The sequence below is a fragment of the Terrapene carolina genome, unplaced genomic scaffold (assembly GCF_002925995.2).
Source record: "Terrapene carolina triunguis isolate 2854851 unplaced genomic scaffold, T_m_triunguis-2.0 Scaffold273, whole genome shotgun sequence".
Classification (NCBI taxonomy): domain Eukaryota; kingdom Metazoa; phylum Chordata; order Testudines; family Emydidae; genus Terrapene; species Terrapene triunguis.
In genome coordinates, this window is record NW_020664624.1 from 31,688 (window position 1) to 43,384 (window position 11,697).

The following is an 11,697-nucleotide window of genomic DNA, read 5'->3' on the forward strand; positions in this document are numbered from 1 at the left end:
TATTAACATCCACTTTCTATATTTGCTGTAACGGCTCTTTGTAAATGGAGCAAATTCAATATTCAACTAATTTCCCTCTCTGACCAAAGGATTTCTCAAACCCAGCACTCGTCGAGTCTATGTCAGTCCTATTGCGCTTCCTTTCTCCGCTCAGCACTGATGGAATTGTCTTGTTTGCCCTGCCCCCATAGCATCTGGCTGTTCTCTGCTGGTGCCTTAACTCCCGATAGCCAGGCGGTTCATTGGGGTAGCATGTCTGAGGCTCCCCAGAGCACCCACAGGCTGTTCTTTAATGCCTACGTCTGGTCCTTTCAACCTCATTTACCTAGCTCCTGGAATCATCCGTCCTTTGGGTCGAACACTCATCAGAGGTGAAAGTCCCCTCCTGGGCAGAGGGCAGCACAGAGGCTGACGTGGGACATAGGCCTTGTGCTGGTGCTCTGCACGGGGTGAATTTCACCCTCTAGTGTAGGTGGGGAGGTGATATCTTGTATTGGACCAACTTCTGTTGGGGAGAGACAAGCTTTCGAGCTGCACAGAGGTCTGGTCTATACTGCAGACCTATATCGGTATAATCACGTCACTCGGGGTGTGAAAAATCCACACCTAACGCCCCCGTGTGGACAGCTCTATGTCAGCAGGAGAGTTTCTCCCGCCAACACAGCTACCGCCTCTCGGAGAGGTGGGTTAACTACGCTGATGGGAGAGCTCTTTCCCATCGGCACAGGAGCAGCTTCATGTACACACTACAGCGGCACTGACGCAGTGTTTTAAGTGTAGACCTGCCCAGAGCTCTTGTTCAGCTCTGGGCATCGTACTGGGAGTGTCACAGCTAAACGCCAGCTGGGACGGATTGCCTGGCATAAGCAGTTAGCGCATTTTGCAAGGGACCATGCAAGGCAGAGTGTCCCATTAGCACCTCTGCGGTCATAGGACAAACAGCAGGGGTTAGTGGGTTACAGATTGTTGTAATAAGCCATGACTCCAGTGTCTCTGTTCAGCCCATGAGTTTTCGTGTCTACCAGAGTTAGGGATTTAAGCTCCCAGGCTCGTCTTTTGAAAGCGTTGTCCAGGTTTCCTTTGAGAAAGAGGACTCCGTTAGGGCTTATTAAAACAATCTGTAATCCATTAACCCCCCCTTTTTGTCCTATGCCCTGTCCTCCCTGCTCCCAGCCTCATCCAACGTGCATGGAAATACGCAGCAGGTGCCCAGACTTGTTTTCGGAGTCCAGGCTTGCCCTGTCTAGCTGATCAATGGTATTTATGTGCACAGAGCCAACCACATGTTGGCCAGTTACATCTGTACAACCTAACTGCAGTCAATGGGGTAGCAGAGTTTTATTTGGCCTTGGCCTTTCTGCCATACATTAGTGGCAGTGTCTTTAATATTTTGATTGTACACCAAGCCAGGGATGGTAGGGGAGGCAGGATGTCCGTCACAGGACTCCATGTGTGGCTCTCCTGGGTTCAGAAGCGTGGGGCCGGATTCTCGGGGGGAACTGGCATAGTGCCATTGAATTCAGGAGCCCTACACTGATTTACTGCAGCTGAGAATCTGACCCATGGCGTCTTTCTCCCCCTGCCTGCTAGTCCTACCCCTCATCTCTTGTTGCAGCGCAGCTCAGTGCCAATCTATGGAACCAGGCCGGGTGTCAGGTGAATCTGTTCACAGTCCGGGGGCGGCCGACTCCCCAAGCTACCGAGGAGGAGGAAGATAGACTGGCCATAGTATTTCCTTTACAGCAAGACCCAGCCACTCCAAGGAACTCATTCTGCCACCTGTTGCGTTACCACTTGTCCTCTGTGACTAGTTCAATTGAGGGGAAGGCAGGATGCTCATTTTTTATTCATTTGTGGGTTTAGTGCCCAGCTCCCTTGGTAACTGCACATTAGGAAAACACATGTAGAAAGTGCCCATAGGAACTGGGAGCAGTGAAGCAAACCTCTCCTGCAGAGATTACTTAGTGAGGATAATACTCGCCCTGTCTCTAGTGCCGTTCAGCAGTGCATCTCAAAGCAAAATATCAACATTAGTCCTCACAAGCCTAGTTCCAGACAGGGAAACTGAGGCATAGAGCGGGTAACGTGACATCTCCATGGTCACATACTGAGCCAGTGTCAGAGGTGAAAGTCCTGGCTTCCCGTCCCTGGAGCCAGTACACGTCACACCTTGAACCCTCGAGGTTGGAGGACCGCGAGTGACCCATTTTCCCCAGCGAGATCGTCTCAGAGTGACGCTCAGCAGGCAGGGCTGTGAGCCGGAGTAACTAGCCCCATGTTGTGGCCGGAGAGCTGCCCCACCTGCCTTTTACAGAAGGGAAACCGGAGCACAGAGAGGGGCGGTGACTCAAGGCCACACAGGGAATCAGGAGCCGAGCCCGTTAGAACCCTGGAGTCCCCGGCTCCCAGCCCTACCTACTCAGCAGCACTGTCAGTATCACATGAGCATGTGAGCTGTCTTGAGCCATAAACATCCACAGGCGCGCTGAGCAAAGGCAGCTCCCGAGGTGCGTGACATCAAGGACGCCCCAAACGATTCCTGTGCAGCAGTGAAGGAGGAGGGAGAACCAGCTCGCCAAGCCCTGGAACCTGCAGGACAGGTGCTTACCATTGGTGTTAAAAACTCCTGGGAAGTATTCGCCGGGAAGTGTGAGAAGCCACAAGCTTCGCGTGGGAGAGAATTTCCATATCAGGAACAGAGACACTGAGCACCAGCCAGAACACCCGACTCTCTGAACACTGCCTCCCAGAGAAGGAAGCTGCTCCAGGCCCCAGGACACACCACGCAGAGCTGACACAGGAGAGGCCTGGCTGTGAGGATGAGTGAAAGCCAGCCCCATCCCCAGAGGCTGTGTCAGTACAGGGCCCTAAAGGATGCTACTGCTTGACCTGTCCCACAGGGATAAGGCCCAGAGTTAGTAACTGCAAATTTCCAGGGGAGCCTGGCACAACGTCAGCTGCTGTGGGAATAAACCTGAGAAAGGGGCAGAATGTCTCCTCCTCAGCCGCTGTCCCCCAGTGTCCCCCAGGAACGCGGGGAAGCACAGCCTCCTAAAACACAGATGCAGGAATGAAGGAAGCTGGCTGGGGCAGGTCTCAGGCACATATTCGCTTCGATGATCTCACAGCTCTTTTCCAGCTACAATTATTGTGATCCTTGTAGTCTCTTCCACCTTCTCCAGGGAGTTAGCCTGGACCCCTTGCCAGCAGCTCTTCTGCTGTTTGCCTCCTGTCTTTGGTCCCTTACACGTTCCCTGCTGTAGAATAAAGGGGGACCTAACTGGATGAATGTCACGGGCTCCCCGGTGCCATTTCAGTGACTTTGGCTTTTCTCCCTCCCCATACATCAGACGGCTGCATGTGCAACATCTCCCTTGGCCTTGAAGGTGGATCTTCTCACACGCTGCTCTTCTACCACGACCAGAGCCAACATTTGTTCTTTCTGGCCTGGGCTTGCTGCCAAGTTCTGCCCTTTCTCCTCCAGAGGGATCTTTCTGTGCACTGAGCACAAGTCGCTGGTTCCCGGCCTCCGCGGTTTGCTCATCTGTTACATTAACGTGGGTTTTCAGTGAACTTTCTCTAACACTCGGCACTCCTGGAACAGGAGTCAATGGGGGGCAACAGACTGGATGATGAGTGGAGCAGCTCGGGGTTGATTCTACGGCCTCTGCCGTCCTATGGAGGCTTCTGAAAAGTCCCAGTTCCCCCCGGTGTACCTCCAAGGAAGCTCTACGTGGGATGAATACAGCCCCAGAGCTCAGGGTTGGTACGTGATGCTAAAAAGAGAGTCAGAGGAGACGATACGGATCTGGGCACTGGGTGGGAACGGATTTGGCTCGCGTAGGTGACTGCACTGGCTGATCGGAAACGCAGTGCAATGAAATCAGTGTGTGAGCGAGCGAGCAAGGGAGGGGATCTATGCTCAGGATCCCTAGTCGCCCAGCACACGAGTGGGATTTACTGTGATAAAATCATTGAAGCCACCTGCTCAATGCGAAGCTGCAGCAAAAAAGCCAGACCAGATGCTATGCTGCGTGGATAGAAGAGGAGGAAAAAACAAAGGACGTGGTAGCATGTAAGGCTCTTGTGAGTCCCGACCTGGGGCACTGCAGCTACCTTGGAAGGGTGCAATAGGGGAGGGTTAGGAATTGGGAGCAAATGGAGGAACCTGGGCAGAGCTACATCATGCAAAAGGTAACAATAACCACAGGGGATACATCATCAGCAGGAGCGGGACGCCACGTGAGCTCAAGAGACACCTAGATTTACTCCTGGGGAAAGTGGACAGGTCTGCAGAGCAAACGGGAAGCTGGGCTTTAAATCCATGACCAGGGGATAGGGATTTGGGTTGAGATGATCTTTCCCTGCTCTTAAAACTTCCTGAGCCAAATTCACTGGGTGCAACTTCACGGATGTCGGTGGAGCGGCAGCAGGGCCGGCGCTGGGCCTGTGTGTTAGAACCTGTCTCTCCTGCGCGTGGGCTTTCTGGTGTGTTAATAAATTAGACTTCTGGCAGAAGCTTTTCCCGCAGTCCTTGCAGGTAAATGAGATCATTTTTCTGTGGGCTTTCTGAGAGACAGTGGCAAGCACCTTCTGCGGGAAACTGTCCCCACTTTCGCTAGGTAGCGTCACTGGCTCTTGGGAATGGGTTTTCTGGTGCACCTTGAGATAGCGCATGGAGGAGAAGCTTTTCCCGCAGTCGGTGCATATACTCAGCAGCACCCTGCTGTGGATCTTGAGGTGGATTTTCAGAGACCCCTCGGCGGTGAAGCTTTTCCCACACTCCGTGCAAGTGAAGGGCCGCTCCCCCGTGTGCATTCGCTGGTGGATCCGCAGGTACTTGGCAGTGAAGCTTTTCCCACAGTCAGAGCAGGTGTACAGGCCCTCCCCTGTGTGCATCCGCTGGTGGATGCGGAGATAGCCCTTCTGGGCGAAGCTCTCTCCACACTCCGCGCAGGTGAACGTGGTCTCCCCCGTGTGGCTTCTCTGGTGCATTTTGAGATATCGCATGGTGGCAAAGCTCTTCCCGCAATCACTGCAGATGAAGGGGGTCCCGTCCGTGTGGATTTTCTGGTGTATCTTCAGATAGCCCTTGGTGGTGAAGCGCTTCCCGCACTCGGCGCAGGGATACGGGGTCTCCCCCGTGTGCAGCCTCTGGTGTATCTTGAGATAGCCCTTGGTGGTGAAGCTCTTCGCACACTCGGTGCACGTGAAGGGCGTCTCGCCCGTGTGGATTCTCTGGTGCGCCTTGAGGGAGCCCTTGGAAATGAAGCTTTTCCCGCACTCCAGACACGTGAACGGCCTCTTCCCCTTGTGTTGTCCCAGGTGTATCTTGAGATAGCCCTTGGAAGTAAAACTCTTCCCGCACTCGGTGCAAGCAAAGGGCCTCTCCCCCGTGTGCTTCCTCTGGTGGACTTTGAGGTCCACCTTGCGAGTGAAGCTCTTCCCACACTCACTGCACAGAAAGGGCCGCTCCCCCGTGTGCTTCCTCTGGTGCATTTTGAGATCCCCCTTCGACGGGAACCGTTTCCCGCATTCGGTGCATGGAAAGGGCTTCTCCCCCGTGTGCAGCCTCAGGTGGATCTTCAGGTACCCCCGCTGGGTGAAGCTTTTCCCGCACTCGGTGCATGTGTACGGCCGCTCCCCCGTGTGGATTCTCAAGTGGATCTTCAGGTCCCCTTTCTGAGAGAAGCATTTCCCACACTCGCTGCAGGGAAACGGCCTCTCCCTCTTGTGGGTCCTCTGTCGTATCAGGAGATCTGTCTTCTCCACACAGCTTCGCTTGCATTCCTGAAGGGCGTCTGGTCTCGCCCTCAACTGGGCTTTCTGCTGAGCCGTGCTGTTTGTGGATATCCCTTGTGTGTTCCCTGCGGAGTTTCTCTGTGTTGTCTGGAGTTTGCTCTGACTCAGGCAGTTTTTCACCTTTACTGAACTTTGGGAAACTGTCTCTTCAGGTTTCACTGAAAAGGTCTTGACTGGAAGCAGGTTTTCAGCATCTTCCTCCTGATTCTTCTCCTCCATACTTTCATTCACAATCTCATCATCTACTAGAGAGAAAACAACAGACCAGATGTTATTCCATGTGATGGTGGCAAAAGAAACGTTCCTTGTGTAAACAAAAGTTTCTATTAATTGCAAACTCCCAGGGGCTCTCAAACCTCCCTGGGAGAACCACAGCTGGAATCTCAGAATGATTATGGATTATTTGTGTGATGTGGACAGGCCAGGTCCCTGCTCGGGCCCACGTCTCCCATGTCTCAGCTGAGGACTAAGACACACAGCTGGAGTCTGGCTGGGGTTTGTACCCTGGTTTTTAACAGGCTGCGCTGAGGTTGGTACTCACGCTCTTGCGTCACCGTTGGGAGCGTTACAGTATGTATAGCAGCAGCACCCAGGGACGCAGTCAAGGACCAGGGTCCCATTTTGCCAGGCACTGAATAAGACACGTGGTGAAGAGACCCTGCCCCAGACAGCTCCCACTCTAGGTTGTATCAAGACACAACAGCTGGGGGAGACAAACAAATGGGGCTACGGGGAGGGAGGGGATGAGATATCGAGCACGTGGGCACACAATAAGCAGCAGTCTTAGCTCAGCATCTGCCTAGCCACTGTCAGCAGCATGGCTGGATCGGCCTCACTGCAACCGGGCTCCCTCAGCAGGGGATCCGAGGAGGAAAAGCTAGCTGCTGATCCCCACCCCCACCCCAGAGTTTCTGGGAAATCACTATGTACTTATTGGAAGCCCCATGACCTTAAAGTGAACCCCGGGCTTCCATGCTGCTGGTACTGTCCTGGGGAAACTTCACCTACCCTGCGCTGAGACCCAAGTCTTTAAGTGGGAGCAGCTTTATCACCAATCCTCCTGCTGGTTACATCCCCGGCTAGTCACTCATCCTGTAATGTGCATCAGCTCCCATTCCCTGACTGCCTCACTGCCCGGCTACTTCCACTTCCCCTTGTGCACGCCTGCACCCAGGTCACAAGCTGGGGGATCAAGCTCTATCGGCTTCCGCTGAGTTCCGCCAGCTCCGAAACCGGCTCGTGGAAACATTCAAGCACGCAGGAGTCGCCAGGCTGGATCAGACCGTCATCTATCCAGTCCCCGCTCCTGTCGGACCGTGACTAATCACACTGGCTCCAGAGGAAGGGGCGAGGACCATCAGAATACGCTGCCCGTAGGGAAAGATTGTTCCTAACGCCCTGGGGGTTGGCCGTTTTCACTCCTACCTAACGTAACTGGGGCTCTGCCCATCTGTCAGGTGCCCAGTCACATTTCGAATCCGGCTCGGCTCTGTGGCCTCTGGGAGAGCCTGTGGCATCATTCACTGTGCGAGGGACTGGGAGGGGACGTTCACCCACCCAAGCCCTGAGCAGGCTAATGTGGCCAGAAAGAACCAATGAACCTTACCTGCTGCAGCTGGAGGGGAGTCAGGGTTTGGCAGCCCCAGCTGGGGAGGAGCTGTAAAGCCGGCTGCGGGGCCGGCAGTCACTCACTAGAGGCCAAGGAGGAAGTACAGGGGGAGCCAGCCCTGGGCTCGGGGCCGAGAGAGGTGAATCTGCCACAGGGAGCGGAGGACGCTCTCCTGGTGAACCCAGAGACAGACCAGGAGATGGGGCAGGGGGTAGGAAGCCGGGACTGAGACTGAGCAACGCTGGATTGTTTGTCAGAGGGTCCCCAGGCTGGAGCCCAGAACTGCAGGCCGGCTGCGGTTCCCTGACCTGCCGCTGGGGAGTGGCCCAGGACCTAGCGGTGGATTGGGGGGATGTTCTGAGGCAGCTCGTCCGGTCGGACTTTGATACCCTGGGACGGGGGACTGTGCAGTGACCAGGCTGCAGGGGCAGGTCACAAAGAGGGAGCACACTGAGTCGCAATGAGAGAGCGGGGGCGGGCGTGGGGGGCCCCATATGGGGCAAAAGCTAACGCCCAGGCCCAGCCTCAAGGAGGCGCACTTGGGCTGAGTGCAGCCCATCGCAGGTCCCTTTCGATTTCATGGCATGCCCTTGTCCTTGTACCAGGAGAAGTTATAGTTCCTACACACACGGAGCTGCCCGCGCCGCTCTCATGGCATCTGGGTAGCGGGCGTGAGGTTCAGAAGGGCTGTGGGGGAAAATGGGTCCTGCCAGCGCGGTTCAGGGAATGTGGTGACCCATATCAAACTGGCTGCGGTCTCAAGCGTTGCTTAAATCATCTTCTCCAACAGCTCTAGCCATCTCGAACCCTGGTACCTTCCCCAGCTCCAGCTGTCTGCACTGCCTTCCGGCAGGAATTTCCGACTGCCTTCCCTTGCATTCAAGGTCCGGCCCAGCTCAGCCCCTGCCTACGGCCCAGCTCGGTCTTCGTGTGAGCACGAGCAACTGACTCAGAGGAGCGGCACCTACTCAGGGAGTTTGCTTCTACCCCTTGGCACCCTAACTCCAGCTCCTCCCTAATCACCTGTCTGCCAGATCCCTCTCTTTCCATTTCCCATTCTCTTCCCTCTACCCAGCATCCTAGGCAGGGAACTCCCTCTCTCTCTGAGCACCCGAACGCCACAGAACCCCTCCCTCCAAACTCCCACACCCCTCTGATGCGAATCATAGAATATCAGGGTTGGAAGGGACCTCAGGAGGTCATTTAGTCCAATCCCCTGCTCAAAGCAGGACCAACCCCAACTAAATCATCCCAGCCAGGGCTTTGTCAAGCCTGACCTTAAAAACCTCTAAGGAAGGAGATTCCACCACCTCCCTAGGGAACCCATTCCAGTGCTTCACCACCCTCCTAGTGAAACAGTTTTTCCTAATATCCAACCTAAACCTCCCCCACTGCAACTTGAGACCACTGCTCCTTGTTCTGTCATCTGCCACCACTGAGAACAGTCTAGATCCATCCTCTTTGGAACCCCCTTTCAGGTAGTTGAAGGCAGCTATCAAATCCCCCCTCATTCTTCTCTTTTGTAGACTAAACAACCCCAGTTCCCTCAGCCTCTCCTCATAAGTCATGTGCTCCAGCCCCCTAATCATTTTTGTTGCCCTCCGCTGGACTCTTTCCAATTTGTCCACACCCTTCTTGTAGTGTGGGGCCCAAAACTGGACACAGTACTCCAGATGAGGCCTCACCAATGTCGAATAGAGGGGAATGATCACGTCCCTCGATCTGCTGGCAATGCCCCTACTTATACAGCCCAAAATGCCGTTAGCCTTCTTGGCAACAAGGGCACACTGTTGACTCATATCCAGCTTCTCGTCCACTGTAACCCCTAGGTCCTTTTCTACAGAACTGCTGCCTAGCCATTCGGTCCCTAGTCTGTAGCAGTGCATGGGATTCTTCTGTCCTAAGTGCAGGACTCTGCACTTGTCCTTGTTGGACCTCATCAGGTTTCTTTTGGCCCAATCCTCTAATCTGTCTAGGTCTCTCTGTATCCTATCCCGACCCTCCAGCGTATCTACCACGCCTTCCAGTTTAATGTCATCTGCAAACTTGCTGAGGGTGAATCCTCACGGGGAAGTGGAGCGTTCTGGTCCGTGTGCCGGCTGGCTGGTCTCTGCTCGCCCTCGGTTACAGCCTGATCGTTACCGTTGCTATCAACTGGCGTCAGCGTCCAGTTCTGCCACCCGCTTTCTGACACCAAGAACCTTTTCTTCCAAAAGAAAGGAAAATGGAGTGATTGGGGTTCTGACTGTCGGCATGACATCATGGGGGGGAGGTGACGGGGGGGACATCTAATGTGTCTTTTAAAACCAGTTTCTCTTCCGGAACCACAAATACTGAAGTGCCTTTACTCATAACACTGCGGCCATTGCGTGACCTCACTGGAGGGCAGAGTTAAGGTGTTCTGAGCCTTCACTGTATGTTTCTTACCTTAGCTGCTTTAGATTTCTTTTAAGTATAAACTTAGCTTTGAATTTCCTGGATTCAGAACTCCTGGTGTGGTTTACAACACCCTGTAGCGGTTTATCCCCCTAAAGTTATCCAGGCATGCACCAGCTTAACTGCAGCCTGGGGTATTTTGTCTAGGAAATGAACAACACTTAAAAATGAGACTACAGGGCCTCGCTAGCAGACGCTTCCCTGCCTGTTCATTCCCCCAGGAGCTGAGAATCGTCAGAGATACAATTCTCACCCGCTCCACGCAGGGAGAATCCCATGTAACTGTCTGGTGACCTGGCTTTTCACGCGCCGCATGGCCCCCAGTAGCACAAATGTGTCTCTTTACCTAGCGAGGTGACGAGCTCATAATTCTCCTTCATCACGTCCCAGTACAGTTCTTTCTGCCACTCCGCTAACTCCTTCCACTCCTCCGGCGAGAAATAGACTGCAACATCCTCAAACGTCACTGGGGCCTGAAATCCCAAATTGTCACCACGTTAGCATCTTCGGCGTCAGCCCCATCCTGCCCCTTACAGCCCTGCCCCTTGCCCGGGGACGGCGCATTTTCGAGTCACAGCGATAATCCAGTCACTGCTGACAGAGGAATTTAGGAGTTGCCATACTAGGTCTGAGCAGTGGTCCCTCTCGTCCGATACCCTCTCTCCAACAGCGGCAGTACCAGTTACTTCAACGGAAGTGCAAGAAACTATGTCATAGATCGCGAATAACCTGCTTCTAGGGGAAATGTCTTTGTGATTGCTCTCAGCTAGCGACTGGTTCAGGCCCTGAGGCAGAATTTACAGTTTCCACAATTATATGTAATTATCCTGTCTAATGTAACGTTGGATGCTCTCATTAGACATAAGTGTTTAATCTTTTTCTGAATTCTGTAAGCTCCTGGACTCAATATTGCCATGTGGCAATGAGTTCCGCATGCTCATTTGGCATTGTGGCACACTGTATTTCCTTTGTCAATTTTCAACTTCTGCTGCCTTTCAATGTCACTAAATGTCCCCTTGCTCTTGCATTGGGCAAGAGGATAAACAGGAGCAGCAAATTTACCTTCCCTGTGCCAGTCAGTTCTTATACCTCTATCCTGTCCTCTCTCATTCATCTCCTCTCTAAACTAAACAGTCTCAATCTCACCGCACACAGACGTCCCTCCTGGCCTCTAATTGGCCACCAGTCCCTGAACTCCCTCGGTATGTGCTACTGAACTGATGGGCCAGGCTGACCAGACCTGAACACACTATTCAGGGCGAGGCACACCCCTGACACCCCATGTCATTGCGATATCTGCTGGATCATTACAGAACTCTTCGTGCACACTAACACCTCACAGGCTTTTCTGGGCTCTGCATGGAGCGGAGATTGCCGTTGCTCTGCTGCAATAACAGCCAGCTCTTTGTCTGAGCGGTGACAATTGATCTAGAATCCAGACACGTGACTAAATAGCTCAAATGGATCGTTCCAAAGTGCCGTGCTCTGCATGTCAGCAGTGAATTTCATCTGCCGTGGTGTTGCCCGCTCACCTAGCTTGGCTAGGTCTTTCTAGGTCCCAGCGGCACCATTTCAGATTTTGGTAGGGGGGCAACTTTAACCGTTATTCCTGGACTACGTAGGCACTTGAAAACTCTAGTTTTTTGGCAGGTAATTTAGCAATTAGCTGACAGGAACCCTGTATCTAATTCCTTTATATATAAAAAAAAAAAATTAGACCCACTCAACTCTAATAACAACATGCTCTGACATCTTGTGGCAAGTCACTTAAGGGACGCTGGTTAGGTTTAAAAGTTTAATGTATATGCTTACTTTATTACTAGCTCCGGAGAGAGAGAGAGAGAGAGAGA

At 53.3% G+C, this 11,697-nt stretch overlaps 1 protein-coding gene across 2 annotated transcripts; it reads right to left on the reverse strand.

Moving 5' to 3' along the window:
- Positions 1 to 1,987: 1,987 nt before the first annotated feature.
- LOC112117984 (gastrula zinc finger protein XlCGF57.1-like) lies at positions 1,988 to 10,318 on the reverse strand. Of its 2 annotated transcripts, none has more exons than XM_024216161.3 (2): positions 10,194 to 10,318; positions 1,988 to 6,044 (listed from the first exon to the last, which is right to left on the reverse strand). In XM_024216161.3, exons 1-2 carry the CDS (start codon positions 10,225 to 10,227, stop codon positions 4,249 to 4,251), a joined length of 1,830 nt encoding a protein of 609 aa, XP_024071929.2. In that variant the 5' UTR covers positions 10,228 to 10,318; the 3' UTR covers positions 1,988 to 4,248. The 2 variants fall into 2 exon arrangements, with proteins under 2 accessions (XP_024071929.2, XP_024071930.2); XM_024216162.3 differs by having other exon boundaries at positions 1,988 to 6,047.
- Positions 10,319 to 11,697: the final 1,379 nt, after the last annotated feature.

What these genes read in the sequence shown, in the direction of transcription:
- LOC112117984 (XM_024216162.3), bottom strand. Translation starts at nt 10,227, where the DNA reads ATGAAGGAGAATTATGAGCTCGTCACCTCGCTAG. An exon ending in TGAGCTCGTCACCTCGCTAG is followed by an intron (nt 6,048 to 10,193) that starts GTAAAGAGACAC and finishes TTTTCTCTCTAG; the next exon opens with TAGATGATGAGATTGTGAAT.